At 31.6% G+C, this 18,134-nt stretch overlaps 1 protein-coding gene and 1 pseudogene across 1 annotated transcript; one reads left to right on the top strand and one right to left on the bottom strand.

Moving 5' to 3' along the window:
- The first annotated feature begins 3,991 nt into the window (after nucleotides 1–3,991).
- On the top strand, nucleotides 3,992–7,970 carry LOC127097964 (fruit protein pKIWI502). Its single transcript, XM_051036464.1, has 5 exons — nucleotides 3,992–4,728; nucleotides 6,091–6,190; nucleotides 6,285–6,380; nucleotides 6,462–6,542; nucleotides 7,688–7,970. Exons 1-5 carry the CDS (start codon nucleotides 4,175–4,177, stop codon nucleotides 7,748–7,750), a joined length of 894 nt encoding a protein of 297 aa, XP_050892421.1. The 5' UTR covers nucleotides 3,992–4,174; the 3' UTR covers nucleotides 7,751–7,970.
- Nucleotides 7,971–12,127: 4,157 nt separating this feature from the next.
- Nucleotides 12,128–17,894, bottom strand: LOC127096329 (uncharacterized; annotated as a pseudogene).
- Nucleotides 17,895–18,134: the final 240 nt, after the last annotated feature.

Below are 18,134 nucleotides of genomic sequence, written 5' to 3'. Positions count from 1 at the left end.
AAGATTCGCAATCTTATCAAGCACCATGATAAAAAAATATTTAAAAAATCTATCTTTCTTGGTCATAACTACGTAGCTTTAAGCTCCCCGTCGCACCTGGGGATACATAGGAGCGAGATTCAACATATCATCAAGTACTCTAGTAAAAAACCTAATTTTTCCCTTTATTTTCATCTTATAAATACATCATAATTATAAGAAATCAAAAATAACTTTAGCTAACACTCATATTTGCAAAGCTGGTTAAATGGTTTCCATTTGATACAACGGATGTGTGGGGTATTAATACCTTCCCCGCGTATAACTGACTCTCAAACCTGAATTTGCTTACGATGACCTAATTTTTTCTCATTTAGGGTTTTTATCAACGTTTTCCCTTTAAAAAATAAAACTTTGATGGCGAATCTGTTGATTTTGAATGTTCGTACGCTCAGGGGGTTTTTTGTGTCGCCACAACTGGTGACTCTGCTAAGGAAATCAAAGATTCAATCCTAGCTTAGCTGGTGACTCTGCTAGTGGATTTTCTGGTTGCTTGCACTCTGAGGGAATCTCTACACCCGAGCTTGGATAAAAAATCCTAAGTTTAAGTTGGTGGTAGTGTAGTTTTGGCCTTCAAGATGTAGGTCTCGCTTGATTAGTTCAAAGACCCCGTCCAGAGTAGATCCTTTTGGAGGTATGGTTGTCTAATGAGTAGTCGTTGTGGCGGAAATATTTTCAAATAAGATCCATGACTCTGGGAATCATGTCTAAAACCTTGGAGTTGATGGTTATGTAGTATTGGCCTTCAAGATATAGGTCTCTTTTGGTTGATGTGAAGACCTCACCTAGAATAGATCATCTTGAAGGTTTTGTTGTCTAATGAGTAGTCGTTATGGCGACAATATTTCCAAATGGGATTCGTGACTTTAGGAACTTCTTTCTCAAAAACCCTAGAGTCTACCTATGAGGGGATTACTAGTTAGATAACACCTAAACCCTCATACCATGAGAAATCATACACGGGACATTTGAGACCACATCGTACATACCCTTCTTCATTCATACATGAAACGACATTGCATTTTCATAACAAAAATCTTTTGGCATATCAAAAACAAAAATTGCATGCATCTTCATTCATCAACAGTCATGCATGTCTATTCTGCAAGAAAAAAAACTCATCCTGCCTCTTATCCATAACCAGCACACTGATTTCCTGACACCCGTACCGAACCTGAAGCAGTTCTCAAAAAATTATGGACGATTTAGAACAAGGCCAAAGAGGAGATGTTGGTCAATTGAAAGATAAAGTGGGTAATATTTTGATAACCTTGCAATCTCTTGTGGAAAAAAGAGAAAATCAAGAACATGTGGCTGTAAGTGTGGGGTCATCATAGGTCATTCCTCAATCGTAAAATCTTAATCGTCCTTCTCTTCATCATCCTTAAAGGGCAATGTGCCCAAGTAAGGTTTGACCAACTAAACTTTACGTTGTGAAAAAGGCCTTCTATATTAGAGCTTTGATTCTTACAATAATGTAAAGTGAGGAGTATCCACTCCCTGTGACTCCGACGCAATCAAAAAAAGTATTATGCCTAAAAAAAGAGTAAAATACCCCTCTAAGTCGAAAATTCGAAAGGGCGGCTTATGTCAAAATGGGCATCTCGGTGGACTGAAAACTCAGGCAAAAATTAGAGATTTTCAAAAGAAGGCAAAAGAATGCAGCACACGAGCCTTCTCCAAAACTACAGTCTTCCAGATGCAGTAAAAGTTGAGAGGCCAATGCTTGAGGAGCGTAAAGAATAAGCATGCTTAGAGGATTCGATGTCAAATCACGATGTAATTAGTTGATTATAGTGGATTAAGTCCTTGTGTATAAGGCGAAATCACCTTAACGGATGGACTGGAGTAGCTTTGAGTTTCAAGCAAACCAGGATTAAAATAATTATATTTTTATATCTTTGTTATTAACTATTAAGTGATGTTATTGAGTTGGTAAAAAGCTTTTGTTTTGTAAAACCTAATTCAATCCCCCCCCCCCCCCCCCCCTCTTTCTTGTGTTTTTCACACCTTCACAATTATCATCAATACTACACTTTTTATCCAAAAGCTGAAAATCACTTAGCATCCATAAAGACCAGTACTTGTCTTACTAAGCTCAACATGCCATTTGGTTTGTTCTGTGAGAATCTATAACCTACCATTTTATCATGTGAGAACTCATAACCTATCATTTTGTTCTGTGAGAATCCATAGCCCATCATTTTGTTCTGTGAGAACCTAGAACCTACCATTTTATTATGTGAGAACTCATAACCTATCATTTTATTTTGTGAGAACCTAAAACCTATCATTTTGTTCTGTGAGAATCCAAAACCTACCATTTTGTTGCGTGAGAATCCAAAACCTACCATTTTATTCAGTGAGAATCCAAAACTATCATTTTATTCCGTGAGAATCCAAAACCTATCATTTTATTCTGTGAGAATCCAAAACCTACCATTTTGTTCTGTGAGAATCCAGAACCCACCATTTTGTTCTGTGAGAATCCAGAACCTACCATTTTGTTCTGTGAAAATCCAGAACCCATCATTTTATTCTAAGAGAATCCTGAACCCATCATTTTGTTATGTGAAAATCCAGAACTCACCATTGTTTCAAAGCATCCCTTGGGATTGTTCTCCCAATAAACTCCTCTTGGAACTTTTCTCTATTGGACCTTCGTCACCGATTACTCATGTTAATCCCTAGCGAGTCTACATTGCAATGAAGGCAAACTGCCAAGACTCATTTCTTCTCATCCCATACTTGTTTGAAGGATAAAGTTTACGTCCTTTATATTTAATTATCTTTCACCACAACTACATGAAGATATACTTCCAGATTAAAGGTAATTAAATAAGGGTAGCTATCGTACCCAAATTTTATCCGAGCTTTTTAAAATTTTAGATAAATATTTGTGTGATTTTTATCGTATTTTTCATTCTACAAATTGGAAGATCGCATACCTGTAAACCTTCAACAATTTCAATGGTGAACTTAGGTATGCTTCCGTTTTCATTGTCCAATTTAACTTTGGCATGGATTTAAAGGACGTGAGTCGATGACATATTTGATTCATAGTGATTAGTTTAGATTTTTGTTCTTAATTTCTATATCGATAGAAATTATAAGATTAGAATAGATCCAACACGAATCAGTAGTGAAAGTTTTTATTCCGGATAAATGTAATAAGGCTGAATTTATATTTTACTTTGTTAAGTTTGAAGATGTTAACAACATGACAAAGCTTCAAGATCAACTTAATGGGTCGTGGTTTGAGAGTAACAAGTTAAGAAGTCATTTGGATTTGTTCTCTAAATCAAGTTCAAGGTCTGCTAATCATAAAAGATTTATTGTTTCAACTTAAATCTTAAATAGAGGAAGTTTCATATGAAATATTTCTTACAAATAATTTCTAAAAAATGGTAGCACAAACCAGAGAGATCCAACTTTTCCTTGTTTATCTTCGGGCTCTACTAAAAGGATGAAGATTAAAGAAGATGACCATATATTGGTTTGGCCTTCTCCTTGCTTCTCATAAAAAAATATTTAAATCAAATAAAAATTGTGATAATGTAGATATCATCACAAACAAAATTCAAAGTCTATTGAAGTACTCCCTCCGTTCCTTTTTAAGTGTCATTTTTTGACTTTTTACACATACCAAGGAAACTAATCATTATTCTTACTTTTCAAACACTAATTCTTCTTTTACCTATAATACCCTTAGTTATTTATTACATTCACTTTACTTTTTTTCTCTCTCCAATCATTATCTATGGGTAATTTTGACAAAATTGCAATTAATACTACCTTGAACTTTGCAAGTGACAATTAAAAAGAAACAATTTTTTTGCAAAAAAGTGACACTTATAAAGAACCAGAGGGAGTAAATCCGTTTTTTTATCTAGACAAATTAATCAACACATTTCATTTTTATTTAAATTTTTACAACATTTCAATGAGAAAAATGCTTGAAACATTATCTTTCCACTCCAATTATATCGTACCACACGTGTAACCCTCATAAGCCTCAATTTATAATACGCACACGAGCGCCTTTTATCAAACGCCGCCACTCCTGCCGCCACTACCGACTCTGACCAAACTCCTTTCACCACGCCTCAATACATACAAATAATTTAAAAAAGACATGTCAGTCCTTTCATTCACACCGCTTCACCCTATTACCCTCCACTCCCATGCGCACTTTAGCCCCTCCCCTTTTCCCATGTCCATCCTACGCCGCTTCAATCTAAATTTCACCAACCACCGTCTCCGTCGCCGATTCGCAACCGTATCCGCTGCCGTACGTCAGGACACCACAGTCTGGACTCCGGCTCCTCTTTCCGAGATTGAACCAGCCGCAGAGTCGCTATTCCACGTGACCATCGACGTTTCCGACGCGCCAGATCTTGCCACATCGCACACACGCGCCGGGCAGTATCTTCAGCTTAAAGTCGCAAACTCGCCAAAACCGTCGTTTTTGGCAATTGCATCGCCGCCGAAGCTCGCGATTTCGCGCGGAGTGTTCGAGTTTCTGGTGAAGAGTGTGGCGGGGTCCACTGCAGAAGCGTTGTGTGCGTTGAAGAAAGGTGATGTGGTTGAAATCACTCAGGCTATGGGAAATGGGTTTGATATCAGTCGGATCGACCCGCCCGAGAAATTTGGAACTGTTCTTGTTTTCGCCACTGGATCCGGAATTAGGTCAGTTTTTCTCTTCCCCCTAATCTGCATTGAATGTTAAAACTGTTTAGGCTTGTTAAATTTTGTTTAGGCATGTGAAAATTTAGATGAGAAATTGAGTGTGTAGAAAACAATATGTTAATTTTATTTGAGCATGTTAAATAAACCAATTGACATAGCATTCCTTGTATGATTATCACTCAGTGCATTCCTTGAAAATTTGGTGTCTCATTATTGACTCATCAGCACTATGATCTTTAATACGATTGATGCTGATTTTGTGTTGTAGATGTTAAGATTAAGGTCTAAATAGTTCAGCATTGTTGCATAATGTTTAGGTGTTAATGCTACTCTTTGGAGCTGTTTGTCATGCCTACATTAGTTCTCATAAGCTAGTTACAATTGGCGATGCCTTCTCCTTGTAAAGCGTGTCAATATCATTCGTGGATAACCTAACTGATAGATAGCCTGTCAAGAGGAGCCCCAAAGTTAGAGTGTATATTACTTAAGGAAGTAAGTATAAAGTTCTTTTCACTTCCATGGTTCTCCCTGGTTGTACCAGAGACAAGGAAGTAGCAGAGATGAGGATGTTGTATTGGATGGTAGATGGGTTTGGACATGTAAGACTAGACAGAATAAGATTATAAATGACAATATTAAAAAGAGTGTTGGGGTAGTACATATAATAGAAAAGATGGTAGAAAATAAACTTAGGTGGTTTGGACATGTAGATAGAAGACCGATAGATTTTGTGGTAAGGAAAGTATATCAGATGGAGAGGAGTCAAATAACTAGAGGTAAAGGAAGACATAGAAAAACTATAAGAGAAGTTATTAAGGAAGATCTTGAGATTAACGATTTGAGTATAAGCATGGTCCTGGATAAAACATTATAGTAGAAGTTGATCCATGTAGCTGACGTCAGTTAGTGGGATAAGGCTTAATTGTTGTTGTTGTTGTTGTTGGTCAAGGTCGATACGGAAAACATTTCTGGCTGTGGCTGTAGAAGAGCGAGCTATTTTACTTGGTAGACTTGTAGAGTGATGACTTGGTTTTGTATTTTCTTTTCTTTGTTCCCTTTTCTAGTTATACTAACCTATTTAATCTTTTTCTGTGAATTCCTTATAATGATGGTGTTATTTTCATGCTTGAGCTGTTGTTTCGGACCAAAAGTATGATTTAGAACCTGAAAAAACACTCTTAAATATAGAAATTCTGTTCCCACGACTCTCTATTGCCTTTGACTCTAGTTGTAATGAACTCTGTACCTGAGGATTTTCCAATACTTACTATAATTATAATGCAATATGCTATTAATCCAAATATATTCCCTTTACTCTCTGTGATACTATTTGGTGTTATTCATTAACTTTTTTGTGTGCAGTCCAATTCGGTCACTTATTGAGTCAGGATTTGGTGCTGGCAAGAGGTCTGATGTGAGAGTATATTATGGGGCCAGAAACCTTCAGAGAATGGCTTATCAGGTTAGTTGATTTGTTTATTCGTTTGTCAATAGAAATCTTATAATCTGTAATTCTGTATTAGAACTTCATCTAACAATTTTCTCTTATATTATAGGATAGATTTAAAGACTGGGAATCTTCCGGTGTAAAGATTGTGCCTGTATTGTCTCAACCAGATGATACTTGGACCGGAGAAAGTGGCTTTGTACAGGTAAAGTATGGGAAATGCAGGATTAGATTTTTCACATGACTACAAATGTTAAGATTGTTATACACGTGATTACTTATGCAGGCTGCATTTAAGAGAGCAAAAGAAATATCTAACCCATTGTCAACTGGTGCTGTACTATGTGGACAAAAAGAGATGGCTGAGGTTCGTTATTATGCAATTATCTTTCATTGTCTGTCTACATAATTATGAAAGACATTTTTTGGGTTTTATGAATTTTCAATGTATAAAAAAACCTCTAGTAAATTGTAACTGGTAAATAGAACCATGATGACTAAAATTTAAAACAATCAAAAGGAATTAGAATCGGTTAATACACGTCGCTAAAGAAAAATTGCATAATCCAAAAGTGCATGTCTCGTTTCATGGAAGATAAGATGTGTAATCAAAAAAACACCATCAAGCTCCTCCCTTTTTTCTTCGTCCAACAATTGTGAGGGTACTACCTAAAAAGAACTATAGAACACACTACCTTTGCACTAGTAGTAGAATCATCAAAGCTAATAAGGTTTTAAATCTGAGTCATCATTGATCCATCATAATTGGGATCAATAATGAAAGATGGGTTTTATGCGTAGCCTCGTAGCATTTTCATTTTGCATCTGCAAGTTGTTGACAGAAACAGTTCCGCTCCTTCCCTTCCTCCTCTGTCTGATGTCAACGGCCACATAATAAAATAAATTCCTTCTAGAGCTTCCCTACCCTTCCCCAGGTGTAGTCCACATACTCCCTGCCGGGCTCATGTAGGTACTACGAGTAAGGGTAAATTTGGGCAAAATGATGGTATTATCACTAAAGCCTAGTTGAACTGGGATAGTGAGGCCATTTTGGAGAGGATGAGCCATGAATGACATGAGGGCATCATCAATAAAGGAGCTGGAGAATGCAGTGACGCTTGAGGTGGCTCTTGCAGGGCCGCGCGACATGAAAGATCAAAATATTAGGAAGATCAAAATATTACCGATGCAACAAGTCATCTTCTCATCATTTAATAATTCCGTTCTTTTATTGATATATATATATATATATATATATATATATATATATATATATATATATATATAAAAGAACGGAATTATTAAATGATGAGAAGATGACTTGTTGCATCGGTAATATTCTGATGGACAATAATTTTTAGTCACCCATAAATCATTTAGTTGCTTTGAATAGTTTGAGTCAGCTGGTCTTGATAAGAGAGAGCGTCAATAAGTTTCAACTAGGATTTTACTTAGCATTTCATTTTGCAATTCCAATGCACGACCTTTCAATATCAATGTTAATTGTTGCAGGAGGTTACATCTATTCTTGTTGCTGATGGAGTATCAGCTGAGAAGATACTAAAGAACTTTTGATCAAAATGGAATTTTGGCATTGTTGTATCATTATTTAAATTAAATTATAGTTATTTGTTTGCCGCCATTACTGAGGATGAAGCATCTCAGCATGGAATAATGAATGGCCAACAATTTTGAAATATAGTCTATGTATTAGAAACTACTTTTGCAGTTCAAATATACGACAGAAACCCACGTCTTATAAAAAAAAGAAAAGGTGAAGGTTCTATCTGCTGAACTCTAGACACTGTCGATTTTTCTTCAGAATGCAATATGTGATTTGCAGCTGTCTTGTTTAAACATGCATTGTATTTGCAAAATGAAAAACATTTTTTATCATAAAAAGGTTTTGAATGATTTCTCAAATTCCTCTTCTGAAAAATTGGAATATCCTGACAGTGGTATCTGAAATTATAAAATTCATAAAAATATTTCTGACATTGTAAATTGTACTCTAATTGTTTTTTTCTGTTTAACAAATATTTTGAGCGAGTCCCTCTAGTTAATAACTAAAATATTGATGGCGTAATTAAAGAAATTAAAGTCAATATAATTATTTGTTAAAATTGGAGTTGACAATGAAATTGAATATAATTTAGAATTTAATTATCATTGAATTAGGTTAATAAATTAAATGAGCTGAATATTATATATATATATATATATATATATATATATATATATATATATATATATATATATATATATATATAGAGAGAGAGAGAGAGAGAGAGAGAAAGAGATTAATTACTATACACTGTCTGTGTAAAAAGTTTTACACCGTCGATTCATTGACTTTTAATATCCAACGTCTATAATTAAGTGATGATGTAAAACCCTTTTACACTGACAGTGTATTTCAATTAATCTCATATATATATATATATATATATATATATATATATATATATATATATATATATATATATATATATATATTTTTTGTTAATTAAATGAGTTAAATTTAAATTATACATCGTTTGATTTGTTAAGTTGATTATATGAAGTTTGGGAGATAATGTGTATGTTTGGGCCGGTACTATAGTATTTGTTCTCAAACAGTTTAAAATATTCCTTGTACTGAACACATGTCTATTGGAACACATGTCCTTAACTTATAGATATCTAAGTATTAATATTTTTAATAAAAATGATTAATCAATTATAATTTATCATATCATTTTAATTTTTTAACAATATTCAAAAAATTAAAGATGTTGATAAAAAATAAACAAATATTTATATTAAAACATATAGAAATTTAATAGTAATGTATTTAATAAAATTGTTATATTAATATATTTACATGATGAAAATAAAAAATAAAAAATAAATAAATATATATAGTGTGGGTATGAGACGAGCTGCGTATTAAGATATATGTATCCGTGTTTATATCATTTTAATTTTTTAACAATATTTAAAAAAATTAAGGATGTTGATAAAAAATAAACAAATATTTATATTAAAACATATAGAAATGTAATAGTAATGTATTTAATAAAATTGTTATATTAATATATTTACATGATGAAAATAAATAATAAATAATAAATAAATATATATAGTGTGAGTATGAGACGTGCTGCGTATTAAGATATAAGATATATGTATCCGTTTTTATATCGTCTTGTTTTAGTAGATAATTGTCCGTATCTATTTTGGAGATTATTACTCAATTCTTTAAGGGTAACTTTGTGGATATTCATTAGTTTTAGCTGTAATATTTTCTTAAATGGTAAGATTCAAATTTAAATTTCAATGAAGTAGTTTTTGAATTAGAAATTAAAATTTTTTTTTTTTAAAGTTGTGAAGTTTTCTGATTTTTTTAGATAACGTTAAATTAATCTTATTTTATTTTTTTAATATTTTCTTTTAAAAAAATATTATTTTAAAATATCAAATATCAATAAAAAATAGTTTTTAAATTCATGAAACAAGTAAGCGGAAGCTAAAGAGATGAACATAATGAACTGAACCGATTTGTTCGCGAATATATAATGAATCGAGTTCAAACATAAAAAAGTTTGGTGATAAACTTGAGTCAAAATTTAAGTTGAATTTTTTTTATTGTGTCGAGTCGAGTTAATGCGAGTTCGACTCTATTCGATTCATTTTCAATCCAAAATAAAGTAACTGAAGTAAGAATGATTAAATATATTTATGATTATAAATATCTCAAATTTCATTTTTAATCTCTCAATATTTCAATCAAATGAACATAAAATATTCCATTCACACTTTTGATCCCTAATATTAAATTATCGTTAAAAATATCATTAATTCAATCATTAAGTAATAAATTGTTAATTTATCATTAAATTGTAAAAATTATCGTTAAACCGAAGGAAAAATTAAAAATATAGATTAAAAATTTTAAGAGAATATGGATCTGTCAAGAATGTTCTGTTTGACAAAAACGGTTGTTAGTGTCTAGAATGTTCAGTTTGACAAGAGATATCAATAACAAATCTTATGTAAAAAAACATACTAAGGTAACTAATTTATACTAATATTTATATTAAGAAAAATGTTATCTTAGACATTTTTGTAGACATCAATAGTTACACCAAAACAATATTTATCATATATGGTAAACATCAATTTTTTTTCAATTTTTTAAAAAACATTTAAAAAATTTATAAATAATATTTTTGTTTTCTAAAATTATTTTTATAACCATTAATTTTACTAATGAATTAATCACAAAAATACATGGAATCAACCTAATATTTTACCTATAACTCATTAACCGTATTATTTCATTAACTTTTTATTATAACATTTCGATATTAAATATATAAAATATAATTATCGGTCCTTATATTTTATAAGAGGTTAATCCTTTAAGTTTTTTTTTAATAATTTGATCTTTTAAATCTCTTTTTAATAACTTGATCTTTTAATTGATCTTTTAATACCTTGATCTTTTAAAATACATGGAATCAACCTAATATTTTACCTATAACTCATTAACCGAATTATTTCATTTAACTTTTTATTATAACATTTCGATATTAAATATATAAAATATAATCATCGGTCCTTATATTTTATAACAGGTTAATCATTTAAGTTTCTTTTTAATAACTTGATCTTTTAAGTTTCTTTTTAATAACTTGATCTTTTAAATTATCAATGATATGTTGTGTTATTCTTTTAACATAGTGAATATGTTAATTGTGAATGTAATTATTTTAAGTGATATGAAATGATGAAATGCAATTAGAAATACAAAAACCACATATTCTAAGTGTTCAAAATATGAGAAAATGATGTAGAAATCACTCCAAATGACCAAATTATTATAAAGGATATAGAGAATCAACTTATTAAAAAAAATAACTTAAACGCATTTTACTAAACAATTTTGTTTATCATCTTTCATAATTTCATAATTTAATATCACAATTTTATTTATTATATTTTATATATTTCATAATTTAATATTAGAACTAGAGTGTAATTTAATTTTATATATTATATTTCATGATTCAATATTTCATATATTTTCTAATTTAATATCAGTTTCTCCATCTTCTTGGATCAGTACTTAGGGGTAAAAAAATGGCCACCCCAACCCCAACAGGAAATGGATTTTCATGCCCCGCCCCCATCTCCAAAATTGATTTTTTTAAATAATATTTTTTCATAATAACAAAAGTTAATAATTAAATTAAATATTTTATCATTTTAATAATAAAGATAATATTTGATATTTTTATTTAATTCTTATTTTTTAAAAATAAATAATAATTATAATAAATTTTTTATCTTAAGATTAAAAACAATAAATGGGTAGTAAAATTATTAAAACTAGTAAAGGACCCGTGCGTTCGCACGGGTCGCGCAAGTGCAATAATTTATTTTAAAAAAATTAAAATATAATATATTTTTTGTTTATATATATATATATATATATATATATATATATATATATATATATATATATATATATATATATATATATATATATATATATATATATGGTTGGATCAACGTACACAAATTTATTGCATAAGAGTTTTTTTTAATATAATGGATGTTAAATGATCAATAAATGAGTTCAAAAAATTTCCATAAATAACTTTTTTCAGTTTGGGACATAATAAAGTAAAACATTATTAACAATTTTAGTTAAAATTGTGAGAAATAAGTCCAGCAACAAAAATGATTTAACTTCGTACAATTCTTTGGTCCTTAAAAAACTGGGTTTATACAAAACCTGTCCGCAACCTTCTAGGAAGTGATGATTCATTACCCTGTAAAAAACAATTACATCCATATAAACAAATGTTAAAACATAATGTATATTTTATACAACTCATTCAATAAAATTCTAATAATAAACAACGACATTTATTGATATAATATAACTAATGAAAAACTTACGTTCTATAAGTTTTCAAAAACTTCTTTGAACACGACGTTTGTTGTAGAATTCAATGGATGGTCATCCTTGTCATGGATTAATATCTTAAGCCCTTTTTTGCTTTTGACCCTTGATATTGCAACATATAGTTGACCATGACTAAATACACTTCTAGGCAAATACAATCCAACATAATCCAATGACTGACCTTGAGATTTGTTAATTGTCATAGCATAACATATAGTTATGGGAAATTGCCTTCTAGTCATTTTGAATAGCCACGGAGATTGTGTTGGAGTCATATCCATTCTTGGAATATAGATAACCCCTCCAATATTCTTTCCAGATATAATCTTTGCCTCGATAACGTGGTTTGCCAATCTTGTAACTATAAGCCTTGTTCCATTGCAGAGACCTTCAGGTTGATCAATGTTTCGAAGCAACATAATAGGGGTCCCAATCTTCAATTTAATCTTGTGGTTAGGTAGACCGGAAGTTGTAAGTGTATTCAAAAATTCCGGGGTCAAAACATCAAAAGCTTCATTTCCTTCACCGTCAAAAGTGTCTACAGAATCTGAACTTAAATATTCCTTTTCTTCACCTTTGGGAAAAATTTTGAAATTTTATTATTATAAATCTATGTTAGTACATATAAATATATGAATGTATCTATAAATATGTTTACAATGGATAACGCATACCTGGTATGAATCCCAAAACGTATTGATTTATGATGTCAACCATTTCAATTGTTCCTGTCAATATAGCTCTTGATTGCAAAAATTCTGGATTCTTGTAATTGTTAAGAAAATTCGGATATGTTTCACTAACAATGGCTTCTAGTGGATCATCATAGTTAGAAATTAAGAAATCATTTGGAATAGGAATATCCGTGTAACCATCGTTAGGTTCTTCCAATTTCCCATCGCCAACTTTTAATATCCAATTAGAAAACAATTCTAATTCAGATGTACTTGAAGTATTGCCGGCTTGTTGGAGTCGCATGTTCTTTGCAAGCTTCAGCACAACACAATGATCCCAGATGTATGATGAATTTATTGTAGAATGTATTATATCTGAACGGCTGCCCCTTGGTACAACTGGTAATATTTGCCGAAAATCTCCATCAAATACAATTACTTTCCCTCCGAATAATTTGTCAGAACAATTGGAACGCCCCATTATGTCTTAAGGGTTTTATCAAACGCTTCAAAATAAAATCTGTATGCCATTGGAGCTTCATTCCAAATTATCAACTTTGCCATTTTTAGTAGCTCTGCACGATCACTACCTTTGTCGATATTACATGTAGAAGACTCCATTGTAGGTATTGGAATCTTGAACATTGAATGAGCCGTTCGACCTCCTGGAAGTAGTAGTGAAGTTATGCCCGATGAAGCAACAGTTAAACAAATTTGTTTCTTTGATCTTATGTAGGAAGCTAGAGTTCTCCACATGTAGGTTTTCCCTGTGCCACCGTATCCATACAAAAAAAATACGCCTCCTTGTTGATTGTTTACTGCTTCCATTATTCGCTTGAATACACCTCTTTGCCATTCTAATTTTAAAAAAATACATAGCAAACATGCAGTGAATAAATTAATTATACATTAAAAAAAATTATAAGATAAAATCATACTTTAAAAGTTAACTTTATAAAATTATGACAAAACTTACAAACATTTAACATATTTACCTGTAAGATTTAAGAACAAATTATTGTATTCTTGCAATTGTTCGGCTGGATTGTAACTCCGCTCTTCGTATATGAGCTTATTTCCCAACTGCTTAACCACATATCCACTTGGATAAGGCATTCCAGCAAATTCCTTTAGACTTCGGCTCTTCCTTTGAAGATTTCGTTCAATCTCAATTAATGTTAAATTCATTATCTCTTCATCCGACAACCTCAAACCTTTATACAATAGTAATTATAAGTGTAAACTATAAAACAAATTTACTTTTAAGAATCAAACAAATAAATATAATAAAAATTCACAATATAGGAAAAATAATACCTCTATTGTTTGCAATTCACTGTTGAGCATATAGTATTCCATCAGCTAAGAGATGACATGTTTTACTCCATACATGTCTTGGCCTGTTAATGTTGCCTGATAATAACATGTGAACAAATAGTAATCTCAAATATTGACCTGAACTCCAATGATTTGCCTCTTTAATAGCTGCAATGAATTCTCTATCATCGCCGATAAAACCCATAGCAAAACAGGCATCCCGGAAAGTATCATATTTTACGTTATTCACTGTTTTTATATCATTATAACTGCGGGGGCCTTTGACATGTGTGAGCATCAATCTAAGATAGTACAATTCGCCAGTTGTTGGAGGAACCCATATAAGCCTACCAATTGTGTAACCTTTTTGACGGGGTTTCCATTCTCTTTTTTTCTTAACATAAACAAATTTTGAAACAAATTTGCTGTAAGTTAAATTTTGTGCTTCAGGATACTTGCAATTTGCTTCGAACCATGATGTAAACATCGATTCAGTTACACTTGGTTTTTCCAGAACTGTATTGATACGATCAAAATCAGTGTAATATACCGAATTTTGACCTTCACAATGAAAGTACAGTCTCTCAACAGCTTGTTTTCTACCATGGATTGGAAAGGAGAATATCCTCCAAGATGCTTCACTCGGAGAAACGTACCTACAAATAATATAATGAAAGGCAATGGATTTAAAATTAATAGAATGATTATTGTAGACAGAATATATAAATTTTATTATAACACATATAGTCAAAACAGTGTACATATAAAATTTTCTACACCATGCATGTAAAGAAAAATTGCACACTTTTAGTTGAAATAGATAAATTGCATGACATCATATTTCAAGTGATATATTAGAAATGTACCTACAATCAATATACTGTTTGATCTCATCAATATTCTGCGGCTGGTTGGAAGTTCCATCATCATTCGGTACAATGGCAGCGGTGATTCTGTCGTAACCTTTGTTGATGTACTTGAATAAGTACTTAATCGATGTACTTTGATTGCACCATTCCATGTTTATGTGAGCTTGGTACTTTGTCAACAACTTTGCATTGTATGGAACAACATTCCGGTTATCGACTTGAATCCATTCTTAAGAACGGTATGTCCATTGTCCCTTCTTCTATATACCGGAAACCCATCTTGATCAACAATTGTTTCGGGCTGAAACTGTTTTGGAAAATATTTAGAACATTTTCCATCTTTCATGCACGGTGAAGATCGATTTGCAAATCCACACGGGCCATGAATCATGTGAGTTTTAACCAAATTATACAACTCTTCATTGGTATCTTGGTCAGGTATTTCAGCTGAAATAATGCGATCAATATCACTTGGAGTTGGATATTTGTTAGATGGATGGAGGAAAATTAAGATGTGAGCATGTGGTAATCCTCTCTTTTGAAACTCAATTGTATACATATCTATAAAAATAAATATATAAAATATATACAATAGTCAGCACACGAATGATAAATTTGAAAATAACAATACGATTAATTGAATATGGAATAAGTTACTCACATGCAAGAACTTTCCCCAATAGACTTTTCTTTGTGAGATCAGACAAAAGCTCATCAAATTTCATTTTAAAGACTCTTGAAATGATGTCAGGACGATCTGATGCTTTTAGATGAACAGAACCAAGCAAACGCTGAATTTCAGGCCAGTTGGGGTTACATGTGAATGTAATGAAAAGATCTGGAAATCCGACATAGCTGCATATTGCCATTCCGTCAAAGTATAGTTGATCCATATATCTACGACTACCAACGTATGAAGAAGGTAGCACAACCCTCTTACCTGTGTTTGACCCGTGCGTTTCTCCATTTGAATTATATTCATTCAAATTGTGATACTTGCCAACCCTCAGTTTTGACTGATTCTTTCGAAGCCACCTAAGTCTTTCTGATTCCATCATTGTAAAACCATCTACCAAAAATTGTTGATAAAGTCTCCTTGATCGCAACAATGTTTGTGCTTCATTAGATCTTGATTGAATTCTAAAGGCCAACCACTCTCTTATTGTAAGTCGATTTCGCTTTGTTGCTTCTTCCCAAGGAATATCTTTATTGTTCTGTTCTGACTGTGTTATGTCTGTGAAGTGGCGAATATTTGTCCCTTTATCACGGTGCCTCACATTAGGTCTATATCCATCCTCACCATATGGAAATAATAACGGGTACTGATATCCTAAATAACGGGTATGATACTCATCTATCCTTTGAAGTTCGCCACATTGTTTTTGCACTATAATGTCTCTTTTTTCTGCAGTGTCGACATCTCCAACAATTAAAGCAGCTACTTCGGATACAGTTGGTTGATTATATATCCTTCCATCATTTCTTTGTTCAGATATTAAACGAAGTTTTAAATCAGAAACACCTTCTTCACAAAGTTTGTCCCTTGCCATGCGAAATGATTGTGCATGAACATTATGTTCATATAACATTTCAGATAGTTTTCTCACAATATTAACATCAACTCCACTTTTTGACCTATAATGAAAAGAGTTGAAACAGTTTATTGCAAGTTTCTTAAATAAATAAATTTAAAGTTTGGAAAATAATAGATATCTAACCTGAATCCATGCATTCTGTTTTCAATTTCATTCTCAGTGTCATAAACATATAGTTGTGCAAATCGTGGATTTTGACCTGGCATCGGTAACATGCTTCCTATTCGGTGACATGATTGACCTTGGATACGAAAATTGGGAGGGCATCTACCGTTGTTAAATCGATTGTCCACTTTCGCACCGGGAGATGTAAATGCAAACATAACGTTGTACATTCGAATTTGTTGTTGGAAATTTTTTGATTCACATGATTCGTTGTCAAACAACAGATGTTGTAGAACTTTAGGAGCGGGTTTTAACAAAGGTAACTGAACTTTTCCTGATCCACAACACATGGAAAATTTAGGATTGGACGCATGACGACATTTGTTTTTCCTTTCCGAATACCACATATTTGCACCACAATATTGACATTCAATGACAGGATCCCCTATATCATAATACCCTCCTGATCATCAATAGTATTTAATTCATATGTTAAATGAGTTGTATTTCATAATAATAAAATATTATTTATAGTAAATCATTTTAAAATACCTGATGTAATTTCAAAAGTTTCCATAGCATCTGTTCCATTAGACATTTCATCTTCATCAAAACTTGAATTTGTTGCTGAACTGTAACCTTTTGACATAATATTTATTGTGTTAAGAATATTGTAATATTCTATGACATATCATAAACAAATTAACTCAAATGAAAAATAATTAAGAATATACCGTCAGATTCATCATTCATATTATCGTCTCCACTATCAGATGCAAAAAGCTCATTGAGTTGCAATTCTGGTATTGGATCTTGGTTTGATGTTGTTGCAGCAAATGTATTGTCAAACCTCTTAGATAAGTTAACTCCTAATTTGGTAATGTTTCTGCTTGATATCCTTTTTGATCTGATATTATTATTGGTACTTGGCTTAGTCTTTAAGGACGAATGAAGTTGACGACTTACTTCAACGTTGGCTATACCACGACCGTCATTTAGTATGTTTGGCGAAAGTTCTGATAGTGGTATCCTCAAAGTTGTTGAGTCATTGCCGCGTCTTTTATCAAATGTACCGTTTTCTTTTAGAGCAGTTTTCAACCTCTTAGGTTTCTTGTCATCAATAATACTCTTTCTATAAATTCTGGCTTTTGCAGCATTCTTCCTCCTCAAAATAGTTTTAAAATGTAATTCTTCATCTACCATTTTGAATATTTTCTATTATAGTACTCACTCAGGCTCTATAATTCAAAATGATCATACTTGATCATACATCTGAAAAAATTACACATATATAACAGATATTATATATCTTCATCATTATAAATAAAACAAAAGATATATAATTTTATAGTGAATAAAAATATCAAATGTTCACCTGATAAAAAACATAACTTACATTGCTATGAATTTATTTGAATAAAGTTTTCTTACAGCTTTTGCTCA

The sequence above is a fragment of the Lathyrus oleraceus genome, chromosome 6 (assembly GCF_024323335.1).
Source record: "Lathyrus oleraceus cultivar Zhongwan6 chromosome 6, CAAS_Psat_ZW6_1.0, whole genome shotgun sequence".
In the NCBI taxonomy this organism is placed as follows: Eukaryota; Viridiplantae; Streptophyta; class Magnoliopsida; order Fabales; family Fabaceae; genus Lathyrus; species Lathyrus oleraceus.
Note: the sequence above shows the minus strand (reverse complement) of the source record. Positions and strands in the feature narration are given on the sequence as shown.

Coding starts and splice junctions, on each gene's coding strand:
- LOC127097964 (XM_051036464.1), top strand. CDS start 4,175: ATGTCAGTCCTTTCATTCACACCGCTTCACCCTATTACCCTCCACTCC. Junction 4,729..6,090: donor GCCACTGGATCCGGAATTAG/GTCAGTTTTTCT, acceptor TTTTGTGTGCAG/TCCAATTCGGTCACTTATTG. Junction 6,543..7,687: donor GACAAAAAGAGATGGCTGAG/GTTCGTTATTAT, acceptor TAATTGTTGCAG/GAGGTTACATCTATTCTTGT.